The 25,336-nt window shown below is 38.4% G+C and overlaps 1 protein-coding gene and 1 non-coding gene across 3 annotated transcripts in view; both read left to right on the top strand.

Moving 5' to 3' along the window:
- Positions 1-25,336, top strand: part of OSBPL9 (oxysterol binding protein like 9) — a 164,189-nt gene that overhangs the window by 49,499 nt on the left and 89,354 nt on the right. For both annotated transcript variants that reach the window (XM_061121916.1, XM_061121915.1), the window contains exon 3: positions 1,379-1,457. In XM_061121916.1, coding sequence (XP_060977899.1) covers positions 1,379-1,457 — 79 coding nt within the window. The remainder of the gene's footprint in view (positions 1-1,378; positions 1,458-25,336) is intronic.
- On the top strand, positions 5,054-5,127 carry TRNAC-ACA (transfer RNA cysteine (anticodon ACA)). Its single transcript has one exon. It is a non-coding gene; the product is annotated as a tRNA-Cys (tRNA).

Below are 25,336 nucleotides of genomic sequence, written 5' to 3'. Positions count from 1 at the left end.
AGTATTCTTGCCTGGAGAATCCCATGGACAGAGGAGCCCGGTGGGCTACAGCTCATGGAGTTGCAGAGTCAAACGTGACTGGCACGCACACACATGTTGAATAGCTCATGTAATTTATTGAATACCATGCTGACAACCAGAGTGGTTAATTGGATACAGAATGGTTGTCAGTGTTTGTTGTTCACCCTTGTGATCACGTGCCTGACTGGAAGCTGCTGCCCAGCATCATGACAGAGTATCACCACATATCGCTAGCTCAGGAAAAGATCAAAATTCAGAATATGATTTCTACTGAGTATTTATGGCTTTCACACCTGTAAAGTTGAAAAGTCCTAAGTCAAACTATCATAAGTTGGGAGTGATCTATACTAAAAGTAAAGTGGTATGGGTGACCTGTAAATGTTTGACTCTATTACCTGAAGCTCCTGGGATAGGAGTAGCCTTTTTTCACAATATTTGGAATTTTGGCCCCTTAAGTCCTTCCAGTCCCATTTTACAAGGTCCTAGTTTTGTTGTGGTATACTGCTGCTTTTGTCACCAATGTGGGGCGTTGTGCTCGTGTCATGTTCTCTAGCTATTCTGTTAGAATACTTAGGACCTTTATTTCTTAAGGACACTGACCAGTAGGCTCCCTGTTTTTCATAGCTTTATGTTGTTTTAATATGGCCACATATAGTTGAATACAAAAAAAAGAAAAAACTTAAAACCCACTCCATCCACCTTCCTGAAACAAGCAACTTATAACTGTAGGCCTACCTTACCCCTCTCTTTTGGAGAATTGTTCATGCTTTTATTTAAAAAACATATACTGAGTGTGTACTTGAATGCCATGTCTCAAAATAAAATAGTCCATAGATCTCATAGCATTTCAGTGGGAGAAGGCAGACACAGATGATCACAGTATGATATGGAAGTGCAGTTGCAGAGCACACCTGAAGAAGCCATTGGGACGGGGTGTTGAAGCAACTGTCACCTGGTGTTTCTTTACTAATAAATATGACACAGAAGCAGCCTGATGGAAAGCACTAGTGTTCTTTAGAACAACTGAGGTGACTCCCATTTTAGAGAGCAATCCGAAACTCAGAAAGGGTCAATGGCTGGGTTTTAAATAGATTCTAGATTCTATGATTCTATGTTTATCCCCTCATCCTCACCATATCCATGCCCCTTAAGCAAGAGCAGAAAGTACCCTTGCAGACTACTACAGTGCTCTGCCACCCCCCTTCTCTTTAAGCGAAGCTGGAGTCTCAGATTCTCTTTTCTGTGTCTAGCCTGCTTCCAGTGTCGGGGGTGCATTGAGCATTCCAGGGCTGTAGCAGTAGCGAATATTGCTGATGTCACTGTTTGCCTTATTGGGATTTTGCTCTTTGTTTCACAGGGAGCTGTGATTGGTATAGACGATGAGGACGACAGCACCTTCACAATAACTGTTGATCAGAAAACCTTCCATTTCCAGGGTGAGCTGAAAGAAGAGATTTTTTTCTCTTCACAGTCCCAACTGCTTCTTTCCTTCTCCTTTGGGTTGTTTGCTGGACGACTAGAATGGTTTTTACAACTGATCCTGTATGAACGCGTGCACAGGAACGTTCTGGATGAAGTGGTACTGCAGGTTAGGCAGGGATTTAATCGTATCTGCAGTGGATACAGATCTCTTTGAAACGACTGTGGATCTGGCTGCAATTGGAGATTAAAAATTTAAATGATAAAAATCAGTGAAGGGAGAGAGTAATGGGCTGCTGCTGCTGCTGCTGCTGCTGGCTTGTGTTTACAGAAGGTTGCTGATCTTCTTTATCGAGGAGTATGGCTCTGCTTCTGCATGAGGAGTCTAAAGACTGATCGTGAAGGTTGCAGTGTTTGTCCCTGTAAAACTCAAAATGTAAATTAAATTGAAGCTAGTGGCAGCCTTTGGCTTAAAGGTTTTGCTTTGCTTCAAGAACTACAACTTTGCATTCATTTCATCTGCATTCTGTGTCTTGTCTGCCAGCCGTCATTTCTCTGCTATTATCCTTTCTATAGTTAATAACACCAAATGCCATCTGCCACTGCTATGTTTCGGCATTGCATGCTATGGTTCACCGGTAGAAAGGGTAAGGTACTGGATGTCATTCTCATTTCATCTTGCTTTGAAAACTCTAAACCAGCAAATAAAAGTCAGTTTTAATGATCCTGTCCTAATGTACTCTTATCTGTTAGGAGTGTCTATTAGCTTTGATACTAATGCTTTTGCTATTTTGCCTATCAAGAATAACCTCTATTTTATGTTTAAAGCAGTCCAAGAAACTTAGAAATTGAGAATATTTGCACATTTTCTGAACTACAAGTGACAATGCACTGTGATAGATGCTAGGTATACCAGGATGAAAAAATAATAGTAAATCAATTAATTGTTTAAAAATATTTTGGTTATGAAGTCTAACAGTGACCAGATATGTTATGTGAGATGTTCAGACAGCTATTGGCCTTCTGTATTAGGATAGTATATTGCAGTAATTTTTCTTCATTGTCTTGTTTAAGAAATTGGCACATAGAAATGAAAGATACAGCTTATATATAGTAAAGACAAGCCAATGTACTCACTTGTGATATCTCTAGTGCTTTTAGGAAAAAGCATTGTTAGAGTATTTATTGTTTGGTCATATTCTTTACTCAGAACTGCTTTTAACTAATAATGCTGTCTTGAAATTTTCTACTACTTTTAATTTCATAAAACATTTAAAATCTTAGTTTAAGAAAGTCCATGGCCTTTATTTTTAGGTTAAATATGTAATACTGCTTATCAGTGAAACCAGATAATACCCACACTCCGAAACTCTTTACTTGAATGAACTTGAATACTTTAATGTATTTTAAGTAGTAGCTGCTAGATGCAGGTAAAGGCTGCAGTATGAAATTCTCTCCTCTGCAGTTACTAAGGAGACATCATCTTTGGACTTCAGAAGCTGTATTGTTTGCCTGTTTAAAGGAGAGAAGACTCAGGTCTCTAGAGCAAAGGCACCTCTACCTTTTCTGATTTAAATTATTTATGTTAAACTGATCTTCCCTTTAACATTTCTGTATTTATGTTGTTTGCTTGTAAAATAAGTGATTCCTTTAATGAATCATTTAAATGACAAGGATAAATAAGTGTTATATGTATTTTTTAAATGAATACTTAGTTCTGAGACTGTTGGATTCATTAGTTTATTTTCTACTGTAATAGTTTTGGAAGTCTCAGACAACATGAGATTATTTGGCTTTTGTAAAGAACCCTAATATTCTTTATATTCTTGGACATAATAAGAGTTATTTTGCATTCATAGGTCCTTGCTCATAAGTTTGCTGAAAAATTGATGAAATTTTCAATGTCTAAGTTCTTATCTTCTTGGTTAGAATTGAAAACAAGTTAAGATGGATGTACATTAGCATGTGTGTAAATGTGTTGACTTTTTAAAGTTTAATATAACAGAATTTTTTGAAGCAAATGAAGTATCAATTGAGACATCTATAAAACAAATTCTGCTCACTGTCAACTCTTAAAGGGAAAGCTAGAATTTGTTTAGATCCACTGATTTGTTCCAACATCTATTTTGGACATTACTCTTAAGTTCTGGGGATACAGTAGTGAACAAAATATAAAATTCCTCCCCTCTGTAGCATCTAATCTGGTAGAGAAGAAAGCCAATAAATAAGATAAATTGGTAAAATATAAGGAAATAAGACAGTGGCAAGTCCTGGGGAGGAGGAAAAAAAAAAAATGCAGGAAAGGAGAAAATGAAATAGAATTGTGAGGTTTTGTGTGTGTATATTTGTAGGGGGTGGTTTAAAATTTTAGATGGCTGGGGAGACTCACTGGGATGATGCATTTCAGTGAAAGACCTGAAAGAAGTGAGGGAACAAGCTTATATGGCTTTGTTGGGGATGATGGTGAAGAGTAAATCACTCCAGGCAAAGGAAACAGTAAGTGCAAAAGGGTGTGCCTGCCATATTTGAAGAACAGCAAGGAGGCCAGCTCTGGTTGGAGTGCGGATTACCATGGGGAGGGTAGTATGAGATGATGTCTAAGAGGTAACGTTTTATGAGGCCTTATATGGCAACAGTAAGGATATTGAATTTTACTAAGATAAGAAGCCGTTATAGATGGTTTTAAGCAGAGGAGTGACATGATGTGATTTTTAAACAGTTATCACTCTGGCCACTGTTTTGAGAATAAAATGCAAGAGGCAGGAACAGAGCAGAGAAACTAATTAGGAGGCCAGAGTAATCCAGAAGAGAGATGGTGGCGGCTCCCCGGTGGTAGCAGTGGGAGTAGAGAGGTAGTGAGAAGTGGCTGAATTGTGTGTGTGTGTTTAATCAACTCTATTGAGGTATAATTAACATACAATAAAATGTATACTCTATAAAATTCAGTGAACATTGACAAATTTACTTACTCATAAAGCTGCTACCGTAATCAAGATCTGGAACATTTCTGTCACCCAGAAGATTCTTTTATTCTTTTGTCAGTCTACACTTCCAGCCCCTGGCTCCAGACAGCAACTGATCTACTTTCTATCGCTAAAGATCAGATTTTTCTTTTGGAGAGGTTCACACAAATAGAATCTTTCAGTATGTACTCTCTTTTGTCTGGCTTTATTTTAGCTTCGTATGTTTTAGCTCGTCCATCTTGTTGCATGTATTGGTAGTTCCTTTTATATTGCTAAGTAGTAGTCTGTTGTTAGATATTATATATTTTTTGAAGGTTGTACTGTAGCATGTGAAAGACAGTAGGAAGACAGGATGACACCATATTTTTGACTTGAGTGAGACTGGAGTAGCCATTAACTGAGGTGGGGAACCAGTCGTGGGTGGGGGACAGGTGGGCATCGGGAGCTTAGCCTTGGGCATGCTTATAATCAAGTTCTAGATGCCTATCAGATGTGCAAATGGAGATGTCAAGTAGGTAATTGAAGTGTGGCTTTCAGGAGAAAAGTTCAGGCTGAAATAATAAATTTGGGAGTCATTGGCATATAGATGGTATTTAAGCTGTGAGAATTTGGGAGGAAGCATGGAGAGAAATTTGGGAGGAAGTATGACTTCCCCCTGGTGGCTCAGATGGTAAAGCGTCTGCCTACAAAGCAGGAGACCCAGGTTCAATCCCTGGGTTGGGAAGATCCCCTGGAGAAGGAAATGGCAACCCACTCCAGTACTCTTGTCTGGAAAATCCCATGGATGGAGGAGCCTGGTAGGCTACAGTCCATGGAGTCACAAAGAGTCGGACACGGCATGGAGTCACAAAGAGTCGGACACGGCTGAGTGACTTCACTCACTCATGGAGAGAAAAGAGAACAGGTCCAAGTAATGAACTTTGGAACACCCTAACATTCATTTAGAAGGCACAGAGAAGAAGTGGAACTAGCAAAAGAGATTGAAAAGAATCAACCAAAGAGGAGGAGGGAAACCAGGTGAATGTGGTACCCAGAAAACCAAGATAGGAAGTGTTTCTTGGAGGTGAGAGGCATCAGCAACTGTGTCAAATGCTCTTGATTGAGAAAGTTGAGGGCTGAGAAATGATCACAAGATTTAACAATTAAGTCTATTGATAACCTTGAGAAGAGCAATTTAAAAGTAAGAATATAGACAGTGCTTTTAAGTAGTGCTATAAAGGGAGGGTGAGAAATACAATAGTAGCTGGGAGAGGGAAATAAGTTTTTTTAAAGATAAGAGCAATAATGACACACTGTTCTTATGCTGTTGGTAGTGACTCAGTAGAGAGGGAAAAGTCGATGATGCAAGAGAGAAAAGGGAGAATTATTAGATTGGTGTTTTAGAGACAGCAAGACAGGATGAGACCTAATACACAGGGAGGGCATTGCGTTTGGCTCAGAGCATAGACAGTTCATCCATAGTAACTAGAAAGTCAGGTCTGTGGTATATATGTTGCAGGCTGTTATCCATCATCTTCATTTCCACTGTGGTTTGACCCTCTAGCTGACCTACATGTCCTGTATCCTGAAATATATTTTGTTAATCAAAAGAGGACTGGTGCCATGAAGAGAACAAACTTTCCTGAAACAGTAGGTAATTTTTCATTATAATGATTCTCAGTTCTGGTAGCTTGATATTTCAGAGTAACTACAATTTTAAAGAGATATCATAAAATTCTCAAAACAAAGTTAATTTAAATTAACTTTAGTTTTGAGAAAAAAAAAATACTCCCTTTTCCCTCTTAAGGTAACAACTGAAATTACAGTCCTTGCATGTTAGAGCTTTACCTGGATTTGAAAACTACAGCTTCATTCTATCACTTTTCAGAGATTAAAAAGAAAATGATTGCCAATTCATCTTTATAAACTGGCTCTTCTGATAAGAGCAAAAAATGATTCCTTTTTCCATCAGTCAACCAGAGTTGTTTGCATTTGGATTCTTAGCTAGACATTGTGTGGACCGCAGTTTTGGTATCAATTAGACTGGCTGTTGAGTTCAGACATTTAATGTATGAATAGTGTGTGTAACTCCCCGTATTCAGAACTGTATACAGGTTAATAAGACATAAGCCAGGATGTTAGAGAGCTTGTGAAGAAGTAATTATAATGTAGTATGAAATATGCTATAGTAGAGAAATATGTATAGGACACTGAAATAATGGAGAGGCAAAAGAAGACAGTCACTCAGTACTTCACAGAAGAGCAGAGTTTTTCTTGTTACCAGGTAATTCTTTTTAAAATAATAACAACTTAAAATTATATTCGTTCTAAAAAATTTCAGGTTGCTCAGAATTACATAATATAAAAACTAAAAGTCCCTGTGATGGCTCTGTCTCTCACCTCTCCCTCCTTACCTCCTCTACCTGGTAGAGTTCTGAAGTCTGAAGAGAAGTTTACCAGGCGGAGGGGTGTTGTAGCATTTGCAAAGGTATGGAAATATGATGCTACCACATGTGTTCCAAGAACTTTGAATGTTTGGTACTCTTAGGACAGTGGACAGGAGTTGAGGCAGAGGCCTATGTCTAATATGAAAGGGTTTTATTTTTATCCTGAGGTCTGGTAGGAGCCAATGAAACAAAGTTTTAAGCAGAGATAAGAAAGAGTAAGACATGGTTCTCTAGATAAAGAGCCTTGATTTTTAAGGCCCTGAGTGGATTAAAGCCATTGGTAATGGGGAAGGAGAAGAGGAAAACAGACGAGATTTTTTAATAAGTAAATCTTTAGGAATTGTTGATTGCTTGGAAATGGGAGCTGAGAGAATGAGGGTAGTAAAGGTGTAAGAAAGACGTGGCTTACTGTTTTGTTTGGATGTTGTCAACATCTGAAATAGAGAATCTAGAACAGAGATGGTGAGGGACTTCTTAAACTTGAGGTGTCTTTGGGACATACAGGTATTGATGGTGATGTCAATTGGGTCTAAGTCTGGGCTTCCCAGGTGGTGCAGTAGTAAAGAATCTATTGGCCAGTGCAGGAGACGCAGGAGACATAGGTTCAGTCCCTGGGTTGGGAAGATCCTGTAGAGAAGGAAACGGCAACTTGCTCCAGTATTCTTGCCTGGAAAAGTCCATGAACAGAGGAGCGTAGTTGGCTACAGTCTTTGGGGTCACAAAGAGTCAGACACGAAAACATGCATGCCTTCCATCCTGGACTGAAGATGGAGGTTAGTGGTTATGAACATATCACTGAAAGGTAGAATTATTAATAGAATTTAGAATATTGAATGCTTCAGGGCTAGGCAGATAAGTAAAGGAGTAAAGAGTAAAGCTGACTGAAGATTAACAATTTGGAGAGCCCTGTTTGAAGGGGTAGCTAGTACTTAATTCCAGACAGTTGTAGACTTTTGGTAATGCTTGTCCAATGTTTTTAAGAGAAAACTGCCTAGTTTTTCAAGAGAAGCCAGAAGTCCAGATTTTTTTTTTGTATGTGCAAGAGTTTGCATATGTGCATATTAAATCTTCCAGTTCAATTACGTAGACCAACGCAATGCATCTATGAGCTAGCTAAAACCTTCTAGATATTTTAGTCTGTGGTTTAAACAATGGTAGTGGTGGTTATGAACCTTCTGGCAGATGTGAATGAGAAGAGCGCCTCCAAACCTGGCAGTATTCTAGGGTGGGACCATCAACAGGCTCAAAGGAATGATCAGAGAGGTTGGGGTGAAAGCTACTAGCTTCAACTATATGAAAGTACACACTGTTTTTATTGGCAGTTCATATGTGACAATTTAATAAAAGACTAAATGGACCATAACTCATACTAATTAGAAAGATATCCAGTTATTTGAATTTTGCCTTCAAAAATTATATGTATTTAATGCTTTTATATATGTATATAATGATTTATAATGTTACTGACAGTGTAGTGTATTGGAATAATGATAATGATAGCTACATTTATCAAATGTTTATTTTATACTAGGCACTATTCAGAGTTTTACATAGTTTAACCCATTCAGTTTTTATGACCTTATGAAGTAGGTACTATTATTTTTATTTTATGGGTAAGGAAACTGGGGGTCACATACACATAGGTAACATCAGGCAGAAATGGAATTTGAACACAAACAGTTGTGCTCTAGAGCCATTCTCTTAGATGCTACCAGTAAGTTATAGAAATTTGTCAACTAGTTTATAATTAACTTTTATAATTTTATCTAGAAAGGAATTGGTGTAAAATATAAGGAACTTAAAATTACACTGCAGTTTAATGCAGTTAAAAAATTCTGTGATGTTCTACATGTTCCATTGCTTAGTAGAAATAGTAGCAGTAGTGGCAGGAACAGCTACTCTTACCACTACTAAATGTGTCTTATAAACTAGGCACTCTGTTTAACAGGCAATGTACATTACTTCCGTAACTCCTAAACTCCCCAATGAGGTAGTTATAGTTCTAGTTTTAGAGTCAGAAAAACTGAGTTTCAGAGAAGCTAAATGCCCAGGATTAGTAGATTGTGCCTACATCTGTCTAGATCAGTAGCTCTTAAAAGTGCAGTCCCAGGCCAACATAACTAACATCACCTGGGACCTTGTTGGGAACACAGAATATCAGGCTGAGCCCCAGACTTGCTGAATCAGAAACCCTGGGAATGAGTCCTCTAGTGAATCTGACACACACTGAAGTTTGGTAATCATTGATCTGGATGCAGGGTTTCATGTTGTTATTCCACTTTATTCTCATAACCTTATATATTAGGTGTAACTATCCCCAGTTTATATGTGTGAGAAGACAGAGAGAGTCAAGGGTCCTGGCCTTGATCTTTGATTGTTTTTTTACTATGTCCTAGTCTACATAAACTTTGGAGGAGGGCATGTCAGCCCACTCAGATATTCTTGCCTGGAGAATCCTCATGGACAGAGGAGCCTGGCAGGCTGCAGTCCATGGGGTTGCAAAGAGTCGGACATGACTGAGCGGCTAAGCACAGCACAGCAACCTACATAGAAGGGCTTCCCTGGTGGCTCACTGGTAAAAGAATCCACTTGCCAATGCTGGAGACTAGGGTTCGATCCCTGGTCAGGAAGATTCATGGAGAAGGAAATGGCAACCCACTCCAGTGTTCTTGCCTGGGAAATCCTATGGACAGAACAGCCTGGCAGGCTACAATCCATGGGGTTACAAAAGAGTAGGAGACAACTTAGCAACCAAACAACAGCGACAAGCTACATAGGAGTCTCTTGCCTTAAGTAAACCTGGTGTGTGGGTGAAAATTAGCAATATGTGTATATTCTTTATTATGAAATAATCCTTTACTTTCAAAGGATTTTAATAAAGGCATTCTTTAATCAGTGTGTTTTCAAAGTGATTTCAATATGAAATTTGTTTGCAAATTTATTTGGGTATACCTTTAAAGCAATACAAGTTGCATAAGACAATATGCAACATTTTGAAACAATAAAAAGTGTTTAAATTAGAAGAACCTTTAGGAACTGTGTAAGTCTAGCAGAAGTCATCTGTTGCACTGATCGCTGATGTTTTCAGCTCACTCCATTAGAGCTTGCTTATTTATTAAAATGCAAAATTACTGTAAATCAACCCAGTGGTGAAGGAAAGTGTTGAATTCAGAAATGTTATATTGATCAAGGATATTATTGCAACATCACCCTTACTGCATTAACATCAATCAACATGGCATGACACATCTGCATCATTAATCATTTAGAAGAAAAGACTAACTCATAGTTGCAGGCTTCTGCTTTAAAAATAAATTAAAAGTCTTCTGCTTTAAAAATAACCATCTCAGCATCATCATTAGTAAACAGAGTCCATTATTCTATTGATTATGGGCTTAAAAAAATTTCCCTCTGTGGTTATAGTTTTTATTTTTATGTGATAACCCCTCCTCAATACAAAATAACCATTTATAGATTTCATTTAAGGGAAATAAATCCCCTATAACTAATTCTCTAATTAGATGTTATAATTTCACTTGGCATCAGGAGGGGGAAATGCTACTGAATTTGTGTATTGGGAGTTTGTTACATTACTGTAGGAGAATTGGATCTCAGTGGTGTACCATCCTTCTTAATTTGCTTTCTGTTCATGATCCTCCCTGAATTTTTGAAATTACAGTTTATCAAAATTTAACCAATTGTGGACTGTTTGGCTTACTGAATAGCCAGGATTAGTTGATATATAATTTTATTTTTTCTTAGTTCTTTACATTTTTATCCCACCATTTCCTTTTTCATCATTTTTAAGTAGTAAAATTAATAACTGCTCACTGTAGAAATTTGGGGAAATAGAGTAGTATACAGCTGATACTAATAATCGCCCATAATCGCCCACCAGAAGATAATTATCAGTAACACACTTGTGGATTCCTTTCTGATATTTCAGTTGTTTGTGTGAGAGTGTGTGTATGTGTGAATTTTACAAAATTGAGGCATTCTGTGTAAATAAATTTCCATACTTTCAATTTTAAATATTATATTATGAAAAATCTCCCTTGACACTGAGTGATCTAAGAAAATGTGATTTCTAATAGTTTGTGTTATACCATTTAATAAATAATCATACTTAACCATTCATCTGTATTGTACAGATTTTTCTCTATATTAAATAATACTGTGTTGAATATCCTCATACATAAATCTTCAGCCAAATCTCTATTTAGCTTAGGGTAGGTAGATTCATAAAATAACTTGTCAGAACAAAAGACATAAATATTTTAATATTCCCAAAATACTTTATTCCTTATATGAACCTTCCCCCTATAGCTTTAAAGGGAGATTGTCAATTTAGATTTCCCTTCTGCTTCATCACACCATCAGCATTTAGCATTTTAATTTTAAGAGAATGCCAACCCAGTGTCCTCAAGAATTTTTTTTTTTTTTTAATTTATCTGTATTTGTTACAACTTTTTAAAGCAGAATGTGACTTGAGCACTACATTTCCATTCACAAAACTTGCTCCAAGTTACTTTTCCAGCGGCTTTACAACATGCCTGAGCAGGCTTATAAATATTTTTTTAATGTGTTTATTTCTTGTTTGGTGAATCACTCATCCTTCTGTCCTGGTTTTTGTTGGTGGTGGTATGCTCATGCTTTTCTTATACTCTCCTTTTTGAAAGGTAGACTCATTCATTATATCTTGCTAAGTAATCTTTTTGTCTAATTTGGAACATGTTGCTGGTAGGTATTATTGTGAAGAGTAAATGAAGATACATAAAGAAGAGCATTTCCCTACTTGAATGTATAATGTGTAACTGAAAATGTGCTTGGAAGTAAACTGAGTTGAACAGACTTGGAGGATGTAAAGGGGTTGCATTCTCACCACATACTATGAAGTCCTTAATGACACCTTGACTTTTAGACATAACATTTATTCATAATACATATTCATACATTTCATACCTTTCTTTTAAAAATGAACGTATAGGCAATGGACTAAAGTCTTAGGGGCTAACGTCTAAGGAGTGTCCTATTGATGATCAAGATTTACTGCTTTTAGCATGCCTAATGATTTCTCAATTGATTTCTCTGTTATGTTTATAAAGTTTACATTAATTGTCACCCCCATTGGTACTTTAATTTTTTTCTTTTTCTACTAATTAAAAGAATGATAAAATAAATGTAAAGTGTATTAAAATAGTTGCATGAGCACTGCTCTTCCAGTGGAGGTGGTGATGCTATAAGAACTAAATTGTTGCCGGGCAGGCTTTTGCAACACACTTTTGCACTGTGTGTTGGCACAGAATGTCCACTTGTTGCTTGATATAAGAAAATTAAAACTTTCTCTGAGGAGTCAGGCTATAAGAAAGTACAGGTTATATGGAAGGTTGAATAGGCAAGCACTGCTTATGTAAAATGTAGTCATACCTCAAAAAACTTTGGGGACTCAAAACTGACTTAGCCTTCCTCCAGGGGATTTTCCTGACCCAGGGATTGAACCCATGTCTTTTATGTCTCCTGCATTGGCAGGCATGTTCTTTACCACTTGCTCCACCTGGGAAACTCCATGACTTAGGGAACAGTGAGCATTAAATTATATACACTTTTAAGTATAATAGGAATTCAGAGAAGGAAATTACAATGATAGTTAGATTTTCTCTGTTTTTCAAACTTTTAATAAAAACATTTCACATGTGCAACCTTATTTAGAAGCCTAGATGTGAGACAGAAAAAAGTATAGTTGCTCTGGTGAAAGTCAAAGGGTTGAGGGCCTACATCCATGCCCTAGGAACTTTGAGAAAATACCAGTGTTCGATTTATTTTAGCCATTCTTTCTTTTTATTCATCCATTCATTCATTTTCATTGTCAACAAATATTTGAATGCTTATTGTAATTAGGCTTGTTTCCTGAGCGTAAAGTAGTGAGCAAAGCTAAGCGCCTATCCTTAAGGGTCTCACATTTTGAAAATCATTATTCTAGAGGAATCTTCCTGCTTGCACACTTTCGGGTAGTTCTCTGACTCCAGGTTAAATATACAAGAGTTAAAGCGCTATCCTTTAGTAATGCCTAGACTGCATTTACCTTTTAGCTAACTCGATGGTGAACTCTCTAAGAAAATACTTACTTCTGCCAAGGTCATCTTTGGCCTTTCAGCCTCCTTCACTAACACTGCATGCAGTTTATGAACTACGTGTAGTTTATGAACATTCTCATGGTCATGGTGGCTTTAATCAGTGTACTCCACGTGTAACATTGGTTCAGCATATAAATTGAAGGTATGTTTCATCATTGCATTTTGTTAATATTAAACTTGGAGAACCCTAAGACAATTTGACTCATAACCCTGGAAAAAGAATTAGAATTCAGGTAAACTATAAAAAAGCTGCATCTTTGCTGGGTTGGTGGCTTTAATGAGCATATATCTGCTTTGGGTGGGACTGCCTAGTGAGTGGAATTAGTGGATCATATAAAAAAGATTTAAGCTGAGAGCCTTTGTATATGGATGATTTAAGTCAAGTGGGGATGAGTGTCAGTGGGATTTTTTGTTTTAAATCTTAGAGAGAATGATTGACTAGAAATCTTTTCTGGAGGTGATTCTATTCTAGAAGTTGAGCCTCTGATGAATAAAAGAAGGGAATGGAGTAGAAAGGAAGTAAACATTCAGAGTGCGTTAATGTGATGCTAGGCACCATAATCCTCATATGTACCCCCACACATCTTTGTGAGATACGTATTTTTATTCCCATTTTATAGAAAAGGAAACTGAGGCTTGGAGAAGTTTTTATCCGAGGTACCATGTATGGGAGGTTGCTGAGCCTGAATTGAAGCCCATGCTGTCTTCATTATACAGTGCTGCTTCTCCACAGCTCTTTCCCTTTTTACCCTTAGTCACACTGACTTCTCTTTTCACCATGCCTTAGCCTCCCTGCAGCTCTAACTTCAGACTTCCCTGGTGGCTCAGTGGTGACGAATCTGCCTGCTAATACAGGAGATGCAGTTTCGATCCCTGGTTTGGGAACATCCCCTGGAGGAAGAAATGGCAACCCACTCCAATATTATTGCCTGGGAAATCCCATGGCCAGAAGGAGCCTGGCAGCCTATAGTCCACAGGATCACACAGAATCAGGCGTGACTTAGCAGCTAAACAACAACAATGCTATAACTTCAATTCTGTTTTCTCTTCTGAATAGTACAGCATTCCTGCTCTGACGGTAGTCAGGGTCTTCATGCTATCAGGTGGTTTGGTTGTCACAGCTTCTCCTGTACTCAGTGTATATCCAAGTTGTAGTTGTCAGTTGTCATTGGCAGGGGCCCAACTGAAGCAAGGGAACTGGGATATTGGTCAAAATAGACTAGTGTGAAGCGTGAGGTGAGCAGTCCGTCACCAAGTGTGAGGGAGGCTTGGAAGTGTGGCTGAAGAGAGTCTCAGGAATGTCCCTGTATGGATTTAAAGGCAGCATATCAAACACATATTGACCTGTACCCTGTTTAATTTTACTTCTGTTCTGATTGCAGAGTTCTCATAATATGTCAACTGTTGCTCAAGTTGTTGAGGAAAATAGGCCAATATATCTTACGATATTTATTCCTCCTTCGCAGAGGAAGTCCTGCCTCCCCGAGAAACCTAAATGTGGAGCAGGGGGTCATCAGTAAAAGGAGGATGGTAATACCGAGCTCCAGAATTGTTCTGTTAGAGAAAATGTATATACATACTCAGTATGGTGCCTGATAAATAGCAGTGCTCAAAAAATAGTAGCTGTTGTTATTATTGTTTTTTATTTTATGAAGTTGCTGATGATCATGCTGCTGCTGTTTTTGGTTTTCCCTTTTCTCCTTTTTCTAGCCAAGGGTTTGGGTTGAGCTAACCCAAATTAGGTTTTTGAAAATGCCACAGGCAAGAGCACGATACGAGGGAAAGAAAGCTGATTCCCTACTAGTTAGAGAGCTCTCAGTTTAGTAGGAGGAATGACTATAGGAATATTTACTAGAAAGACAACAATGAGGATAGCAGCTTGTGCAGGTTCTGTACCAAAGGCTTAACAGGTGTTTTTTCATTTCCCTCTTTTAACAACCCAAGAAATAGTTCTGAGGAAACTGAGGCAGAGAGTGCTAAATCACTTATCCAAGTGATTTAGTTTGGAACAGCTAGTTACAGTACAATGTAAAATTGATAGAGATGTATGGAGATGTAGAAAAGAGAACTGATGGAGGCAGGAAGACATCACAGAAGAGATGGTTTTGATATGGATTTTGAAGGATGAAAAATACTTCAAATGAGATGTAGTCAGGGAGGAAGAGAAGTGAAAAGAAAGAACATCTACCAAACTTCACAGGAAGAAAGGAGAAGCACATTCCAGGTAAAGGGAAAGTATGTGTAAAAGCTTGGAAGGATGAAAAAGGATGATTTATTTGAGAAATGTAGGAAGTGCAGTACATTTGAGAATACACTAGAGGTGAGGAAAAGGAGCTTGAGTTCTGTTTGGAACTAGATAGCTCATCAAAGGTCTCATATACCAGAATGGTAAACTAAAACCCCTTTTCTGTAAGTTAGCGAGAGACATCAGTTATTTTAGTCATGGAAATGTCATGATCCCTTTTGTGGCTTAGAAGGAACACCGGGAGCTGTTTGTGGAATGCTTTGAAGAGAAGTGAGATTGGAGGCAGGCTGCCTGGCTTGGAGCTTACTGCAGAGGTTCTGGTAGGAGGTGATGAGGTCTTGAACAAAGGCAGTAAGAGTGCCCCAGAGAGGATAAACACAGAAAAATAGGTATGACAGGCAGAATTTGGTGACTTAACTGTTTCTAGGAAGATAGGGGGAAAGGAGTGCAGAATTATCCCAGGCTTTCTGACAGAGTAACGGGAGGATGGTGGCACTGTTCTTTCAGATGTATTAAGGACCATGTCTTTTTCACTGCAGTGTCACCAGTGCCTACCTGCTGTGGACACATATACCCTCAATGCATTTTTTTTTTTTTTTTAATGAAAGCTTAATTTTGGACTATGTCAGGGTAAATGCAATTGTTTAGGAAAAACAGGTGGTATTCTCCCACTGAAGGAAACCTCAGGGCTTCAGATCCCTGAGAAAAATAGTCTTCAATTAAGAAGTATCAGAAGATCAGCAACTTAGGCTTGGAAAGAAGTACTCAGCACGTGGGGATCAATGTCTGATTTATATTAGCGCAGAGTGTGCTCCGATTTGTTAATGGGAAGATCACAAGTAGAATATGACTGAAATATACAAGTTAATTCTTGACCATGTTCTCTGTGTGGAAGTTTCTAGCCATCTTGCAGCACTTTTTGAATGTGAACCAACTGGAGTCCTTTCCTTTCAGGAATCTAAATTTTTAGGCTAGTGAGATAAGTCAGGGTAGTGCCATAAATGTAATATTTTAGTAATATGAACAAGTTAGTTCATGGTAGACAGAAGCAAACCTGAATTATAGGCTATCTGAAAAGAAATGTCCTTTTCTAGCTTTATCTGTGGACACTAGAATTAAGCTAACATTGTTGTATGATGTATTTTTTAGCATGTTTATCATCATTAAGAATTTCTTTTATTGTTATTTACACTTTGTAATTAGTGAGTTGGTTTAAGCATAGTGATTTGGTATAAATCATTTAAGTCCTAAATTGTAGGGAGGGCTGAATCAATGACATGTTACTATATCTAGACTGTGTTTTGTCAGATAGAGTTAAATCTTGTGAGATGCACTGAGGTTATGCAAGTTTATATTGCAGTCTTGGTCTGGAAATATATACTTTGCTAAAGAAAGGTGAAGATATTATATTAACAGCTTACAGCTAATTATAGAGAAGAAAGGAAGTAACTTATTGATAGCTTTGTGCCCTGAGCAGATTTCCTTGGAGAGTTACTGGGGACAAAGAGTGAAGCCTTCAGAAAGGTTGTTCACTGGGAATATTTTGAGGATTATAATGCAGCAGTGTCTCTACTGTACTTTATGTACTGAAAACATATTTGCATATATATTACATTTTTTTTTTCTTTTGCCCACACCTTGCAGCCTGCAGGATCTTAATTCCCCATCCAGGGATTGAACTCACATCCTCAGCAGTGAAAGTTCAGAGTCCTGACCCCTGGACCACCAGGGAATTCCCTATATATTTCTTTAAGTCTAAAGGGTCTCCCTGTCCTCTGTGTATAAGGAATAATGCCTGTCTTCAGAAAACTCTCTTTAAAGTAACATAATCATTATAGTTTCTTCTTAGATTAATTCTGTCTCTTTGTTAGGCCATACCTATTTTGGCCTTGTTTACCCCGTGGACAGAGGTACCTGTCAGGCTACAGTCCATGGGGTTGCAAAAAGTTGGACATGACTGAGTGACTCAACACAGCACCTTGGAAGTAGACAAAAGAATTAGGTAGCAAATTCTCTTTTCTTATATATATATTTTTTATTTGCCCTGCTTTCATTTTCTTCCTGAATTTTCTAACATGTATTAATCTCCCCCCCCCCCTTTCCTTTCATTGCCTAATTCAAAAGTTGAATGGTTCTGAAACAGCATTCTTTTTTTCTGAATAACTCTTAACTTTGGTAGTCAATGAAAGTGTGTTTGACACCCTTCCCAGTGGACCCTTGAACGAGACGGGGGTAGGTGTCCCGGTCCGCTGGGCGTTGGAAATCTGCCTGCAGTTCTAGCGGCCTCCGCACCTGTGGTTCCTCTCTGTGTGTTCTCCCAGACCTGTGGATTTAAACAGCCATGATTCGTGTAGTGCTGTGGTATTTGCTATTTAAAAATTCGTGTAGAAGTAGGCCCAATGCAGTTCAAACCCATATTATTTAAGAGTCAAACTGTGTTTATCCTCATGAACTAGTAGTTGGCTTCAACTTCTCAAAATTGCCTCCTTCCATCCCTCTCTCTGAAAGTGCTGCACTCAATATACCAGCAAATTTGGAAAACTCAGCAGTGGCCACAGGACTGGAAAAAGTCAGTTTTCATTCCAGCCCTAAAGAAAGACAATGCCAAAGAATGCTCAAACTACCGCACAATTGCACTCATCTCATACGCTAGGAAAGTAATGCTCTAATTTCTCTAAGTCAGGCTTCAACAATACATGAACAATACGTGAGCTGTGAACTTCCAGATGTTCAAGCTGGTTTTAGAAAAGGTAGAGGAACCAGAGATCAAATTGCCAACATCCGCTGGGTCATTGAAAAAGCAAGAGAGTTCCAGAAAAACGTCTATTTTTGCTTTATTGACTATACCAAAGCCTTTGACTGTATGGATCATAACAAACTGTGGAAAATTCTGAAAGAGATGGGAATACCAGACCACCTGACCTGCCTCTTGAGAAACCTGTATGCAGGTCGGGAAGCAACACTTAGAACTGGACATGGAACAACAGACTGGTTCCAAATAGGAAAAGGAGTACATCAAGACTGTATATTGTCACCCTGCTTATTTAACCTCTATGCAGAGTACTTCATGAGAAACGTTGGGCTGGAAGAAGCACAAGCTGGAATCAAGGTTGCCAAGAGAAATATCAATAACCTCAGATATGCAGATGACACCACCCTTATGGCAGAAAGTGAAGAAGAACTAAAGAGCCTCTTGATGAAAGTGAAAGAGGAGAGTGAAAAAGTTGGCTTAGAGCTCAACATTCAGAAAACTAAGATCATGGCATCTGGTCCCATCACTTCATGGCAAATAGATGGGGAAACAGTAGAAACAGTGATAGACTTTGTTTTTTGGGCTCCAAAATCACTGCAGATGGTGACTGCAGCCATGAAATTAAAAGACGTTTACTCCTTGGAAGGAAAGTTATGACCAACCTAGACAGGATATTAAAAAGCAGAGACATCACTTTGCTGACAAAGGTCTGTCTAGTCAAGGCTATGTTTTTTCCAGTAGTCATGTATGGATGTGAGAGTTGGACCATAAAGAAAGCTGCTGCTGCTGCTGCTAAGTTGCTTCAGTCGTGTCCGACTCTGTGTGACCCCATAGATGGCAGCCCACCAGGCTCCTCCGTCCACAGGACTCTCTAGGCAAGAATACTGGAGTGGGTTGCCATTTCCTTCTCCAATAAAGAAAGCTGAGCTCCAAAGAATTGCTGCTTTTGAACTATGGCATTGGAGAAGACTCTTGAGAGTCCCTTGGACTGCAAGGAGAGCCAACCAGTCCATCCTAAAGGAAATCAGTCCTGAATATTCATTGGAAGGACTGATGTTGAAGCTGAAACTCCAATATTTTGACCACCTGATGTGAAGAGCTGACTCATTTGAAAAGATCCTGATGCTGGGAAAGATTGAAGGTGGGAGACGGGGACGACAGAGGATGAGATGGTTGGATGGCATCACCAACTCAATGGACATGAGTTTGAGTAAACTCCGGGAGTTGGTGATGGACAGGGAGACCTGGCAGGCTGCAGTCCGTGGGGTCACAAAGAGTTGAACATGACTGGGCAACTGAACTGATCCCTCTCTCCTTTCTCTTCCCCAGAATGCATTAAAGATGTACTGTACTTTTTGGCTTCTCCTGGAGAGGAAGTATTTTCTAGCAATATATATACTAATTATAAAAAAATGAATTCAGTAAAACTTAACAAGATTTTTCAGAAGATCAGGTTTACCGAATTTCAGGATTCATTGAATCTAGGTCTCTTCAAGCCCAAAGTAATATTTTACAACCCACCATTCCCAAACTGTTTTTCTTTCTGTATTCTCTATGTTGTGGAATAGCACTTTCATTTACCCAGTTAGCCAAATTCGAAGACTTCTCTTTCTCTACCATCTACATCTGCATCTACCACATTTTCCATATATCACTTGAGTAAGCATGGCCATTGGATTCTACCCTTTTTCTATTTCCTCAGTCACTTACACAGTCCAGGTCTTTATCCCTTCTTTCAGTTTCTATATGGATCCTCTTCAGCTTCCTTCTCTCCTTTTTTTCTGGTCTTTTTTTCTGCCAAATCTCCCTCCTTATTGATGTCTGGGTGAGGTCTCTAAAACCAACCTATTCCTAACATTTTTTTCCTCTCCTCCTTAGTATTGTCTTTTTGTGTGTGTGTGGCTTAAAACAACACAGATTTATTATCTCTCAGTTTTGTAGGTAGGGACTGGTTCCTCCAGCTCTGCCGATTTCTCTGTTCCAGGTCTAACAAGTTTAAAATCAAAGTGCTAACTGGGCTCTTATTGGCAGACTCTGGGAAGAATCAGATTCCATGCTCATTCAAGTTGTTCTCAGAATCTTGTTCCTTATGGTTATAGGACTGAGGTTCCATTTCCTTGCTGGCTGTCTGTCAGCTGGGGGTGCCCTTAATTCCTAGAAGGCTCTCCCTCTCCCTGGTTCTTGCATATGAACCCCTGTACCTCAAAGCCAGCCATGGCGCATCAGGTCTTTCACAGGCTTGGAATCTCTTTTTGTTTCTCTTCTGCCACAGCTTTTCTCCTCCAGTATTGTAAGTCTTAAAGACTGAAAACTCAAATCTTAATTTTTCTTAAATTTATGATTAAAGAATAGTGACCCCTTTACCAAAACCTGGAGTTGAAGTAGTTAGGACACATCTTCTGCAGCAGCTAAAATTCTTAGGCTATATTTACATATGGTGAAGATTTATATTTACTGGGAATAACTTGACTTGGAAGCCTCTGGTTGTGGAATGAATTGAAAATAACCCATTTTCACTGTCTACTCTGAGTGAATCAAAGATATCCAGTTGCCCAATACAATGCTGACTCTGTCCAGGAGAAGCACAGTATTGCTTCAGATAGTCAAAGCAGAAGTTGTGGGGGAGAACACTTTTGTAAATATTTGCTTGTGTTTTATTCAGCAGTTTGGAGACTTCAGCTTAAACTGTTCATAAATCTTTGAGGGAGAAGCTTTAAAGGATGCTAAGCAAAAATATTGATTTCTTAGGAAATCAAACCTGTTTTTAGATTCCAAATATAAAACATTAGGTAAACCATACACTGAATAGTGCAATCATTATTCCTCATTCAACAAATATTTATTGAACACTTGTTTGCCTGGCATAATTCTAGGGACTTGGGATACATAAATAAATGAATCAAGATCCTAGCCTTTGTGGAGCTTACATTTCTGTGATAGGAGACAGATAATAAATAATAAGCATACATAAATATATATAAACATATATATTTAAATATGTATACATATATACACATACACACACATATATAAAAGAAGTGATAAGTACAATGAAGAAAAGAAAAGGTACAGCAAGATATGGGGAACAGGAAATGCTAGGTTGGGGAGCCAAGTTTTAGCGTACACCTCATGGAGAAAGTGTCATTTGAGAAAATGATAGGTTATTATTTGGTAATTATGAGTATCATTTAATTGCTAAGGACATGTAGGTTTTTGAGAATTAAGAAAGTATGTATCATATATATATGGAATCTAGGAAAATGATATAGAATAACCTATTTGCAGGGCACAAATAGAGACATAGACATGGAGAACAGACATGTGAACACCAGGGCGGGTGGTGGTGGGATGAACTGGGAGGTTGGGACATAGATACACAAACATGTATAAAATAGGTAACTAGTGGGAACCTGCCATATGGCACAGGAAGCTCAGCTTGGTGCTCTGTGATGACCTAGATGGGTGGCATGGAGGGGGATGGGAGGAATGTCCTGGAGAGAGGGGATATATGTATACAAAGAATCTACCTGCAGTGCAGAAGACCCCAGTTCGATTCCTGGGTCAGGAAGACCCATGGAGGAAGGGATAGGTTATCCACTCCAGTATTCTTGGGCTTCCCTTGTGGCTCAGCTGGTAAAGAATCCGCCTGCAATGCAGGAGACCTGGGTTTGATCCCTGGATTGGGAAGATCCCCTGGAGAAGGGAAAGGCTACCCACTCCAGTTTTCTGGCCTGGAAAATTCCATGGACTTTATAGTCAATGGGGTGGCAAAGAGTTGGACATGACTGAGCGACTTTCACTTTCATAATTGATTTACTTCGTTGTACAGCAGAAATCAACACAACATTGTAAAGCAGCTATACTCCAATAAAAAATAAAAAGGCATTGGGGTTTATTTAAGAAAAGAATATATTCATCAGATTGGGAAAATAGCCATTTTCCCAAGTGAAAAAAAATTAGTGAGAAGAAACATTGTTTTACATTTTTGAAAATTTTTTAAATGTCTGGCTTAATAGAAGATTGCAGTGTTCTTATACCTGTTTCTGCATTCAGTCTTTGTGGTATGTTGTTTTGGTTGAAGTATATGAAGAAAATATAGTCTCATACAGATACATAGTTAGAAAAAGGAGTACTTTAATAACCTTTTCAGATAATTGTGAATATTCTTTGATACTTGACCAAAACTCAACAAGTGATAAGTTTCTTAAAGATTAGTTGCAGTGTGGAATTTAACTATAACAATTAAATTTATATATGAAAGTATTACATTTAAATCCATTGGTCTGTCTGGTATTTTGAATGGATCTTTATGTATCATTTTGTAACATCATGCATTGGTCATATGCAGATCTTCCATATTGATACATTTCAGCATACCACATAAAAATTATATTTGTTGATATTGTCCCAAACTCATCAAAAAAGGCTTTAAGTATTGAGAATCTGTCAGAGTCATGGTGCCTGGTGAATATAGCTTTTCTAAAATGCTAGTGTTTGCTTTGAAGCCTGAGTTTTATAATTGGCAGCAAATACTGTCAAATGGCAGGTTATTTTCAAGGAAATGTCTACAAAATACCCCAGTGTGAATAATATAGCTTGTCGGTATTGTTCTTTCAAGTAAAAATGATGTTCTGTGAGAAAAGAAGAGGCTTCCCCAATGGCTCAGCAGGTAAAGAATCATCTGCAATGCAGGAGACACAGGAGATGTGGGTTTGACCCCTGGGTCTGGAAGATCCCCTGGAGAAGGATGGCAATCCACTCCAGTATTCTTGCCTGGGAAATCCCATGGACAGAGAAGCCTGGTGGGCTACAGTCCAATGGGTAGCAAAGGGGCAGACACGACTGAGCACACAAACACATGAGAAAAAAGCCGCTTAATTCACAACTCAGACAATTGCAGAGTGCTTTGGCTTGAGATAGTCATTATACTTTGATGTGTAGCAGCAGTGTACTTCCCACACAGATTATTTCAAAAGCATACTTTGAAGGATCAAGATGTCGTCATATTTGCTGTTTCTTCAAGGGCATTCTTGAGTAGAACAGGAGGATTTTTTGTTTGTTTGTTATTTTCTTGTTCATGGTGACGAAGAATATAATGACGACAAATTTAGTTCGATGCCATGGGCTCTACTGGTGCTGATATATTAAGTTTCACCGCCATTGCTCTTGCACCATTGGTGCAAATGTCAACATAGTGTAAAACACAGATAGCATTTTAATGTCTTGAAAAGAGTTTTGCCCCAAGGATATCTTGTACCCTAAACGTTGTCATATATCTTATTTCATCTGCTTTTCACTGTAGACCTTTGAGCTGATTGGTGATGTTAAAACCCCTTCTTGAAATTTGTGTATATATATCTCAGTTATTAAGTACTGCCCTCCTGACGTCACACGAAATTAGTGACACTGTGACTTGAATCCAAGTTTTCTGATTAGAGTTTTGAGCTCTTGTTTTTTCTATTTCATGTACTATTTCCAAGGCAGAAAAGTTTATATTGTTATCTTTTGAGGAGGACTTTGTCTAGTAAGAAGGGCATGGAATGAGGCTTATTTAACAGAGCTAGGGTTACTTGAAACCTAGAGACTTAATTTTTGCTGTCTCCTTTCTTGATGGTATGTGGAAGTCGCTCAGTTGTGTCGCTCTTTGCGACCCCATGGCCTAGGTATAGGAATTCTCCAGGCCAGAATTCTGGAGTGGGTAGCTGTTCCCTTCTCCAGGGGATCTTCCCAACCCAGGGATTGAACCCAGGTCTCCTACATTGCAGGCAGATTCTTTAACAGCTGACCCACCAGGGAAGCCCTTCTTGGTGGTATACCATTGCAAAATACCAAACTTTTCTATTTCTCTATTCTGGAAAATAAGGATAATAATAATACCTATCTCATGTAGTTGTTATGAGGATTTAATTAGTTAATATGCATTTAGACAAAGGTGTCAGACAGTGCTGACACAAATTAAGTGCTCAATAGAGTTAGCTTGTATTATTTACACAGATAGAGGCAAGTATTTGACATTTCAGTGGAAGGAACAACTTGAGCCAAAGCTGAGAATTGTGAGTCATGTGAGTAGTAAGTACAGTGTAACTGAAATGTACTGGTTTGTGGAGGAGTGTATTGGGAAGTAAGATAGAAAAGGTAGATTTGGATCTGATTATTGCTGGACTAGATCTGTAAACTCAAAATTGTGCCCCTAATGCCTAAGACAGTGACTAGTATAACATATATTCATATACTACCTGAGTGTGGGAACATTTGAATAAATTTAAAGAAGGAAAGAGCAGATCCCTCCATCATAAGCAACATATAGGGAGAAGGTGACATTTTAATGTAGCTCACAAGAATGACTAGGATGCTAATAAGCATGTATTAGAATTGGTGGAGATACTTCAATACACTATTCAACCAAATGGTTATACTTTCCAAGAGACTAAGTTGCTTGAGATTATGAATTGCTTTATCTTTGCCTGTGCTTCCCTGGTAGCATAGCTGGTAAAGAATCTGCCCAAGGAAGGAGACCCCAGTTCGATTCCTGGGTCAGGACGATCCCCTGAAGAAGGAATAAGCTACCCACTCCAGTACTCATGGGCTTCCCTGTGGCTCAGAGAGTAAAGGATCCACTTGCCAAGTGGGAGACCTAGTGACTCAGGCAGTACAGAATCTGCCTGCAATGCAGGAGACCCGGGTTTGATTCCTGAGTCGGTAAGATCCCCCTGGAGAAGGGAATGGCAACCCACTCCAGTATTTGCCTGGAAAATTCCATAGACAGAGGAACCTGGTGGGCTACAGTTCATGGGATCATAAAGAGTCAGACACGACTGAGTGACTAACACTATCTTTGCCTGTAACGCCGAGATAGTACCTGATGCATTATGGGTCTCAGTAGATATTTGAGGAGTGTCTCAGCATTTGGTCTTGTAAATATGATTTTTGTGTAATGTTTTCATTTCACAACAACTTTCAGAGGAAAGGAGGGCTTCCTGATTATAGAGGCTATTTCTTCTTTTTACTTCAGTTACAAAACAGGGAAATAACCACTTCCTTCTGCAAACAAGCAGTAGTTTATTCATAGAGAAGAAAAGATGACAAGGAGGACAGATTCCTAAATAGTGGATCAGGAATGGTAAGGTATCAGAGTTTTGAAAACTTGTCTAAAAATGTATTTTAAATGTGTATAATGGAGGAAATGTGAATAGATATGTAATTAAAAATCCTGTAAATAGAAGTATTTTGCTTACTGGATGAATACTGTTTCTCTTTCTGTGTACCATATATTGTTTCTATATAAGCCAGGCATTGGGAATTAGAAATTACCAATAATCTCCTCCTAACTCATTTTCTGTAACTAATCATTTATTAGATTATTAGTAAAACTTGTT

This window comes from Dama dama, chromosome 20 (assembly GCF_033118175.1).
Source record: "Dama dama isolate Ldn47 chromosome 20, ASM3311817v1, whole genome shotgun sequence".
Classification (NCBI taxonomy): domain Eukaryota; kingdom Metazoa; phylum Chordata; class Mammalia; order Artiodactyla; family Cervidae; genus Dama; species Dama dama.
Note: the sequence above shows the minus strand (reverse complement) of the source record. Positions and strands in the feature narration are given on the sequence as shown.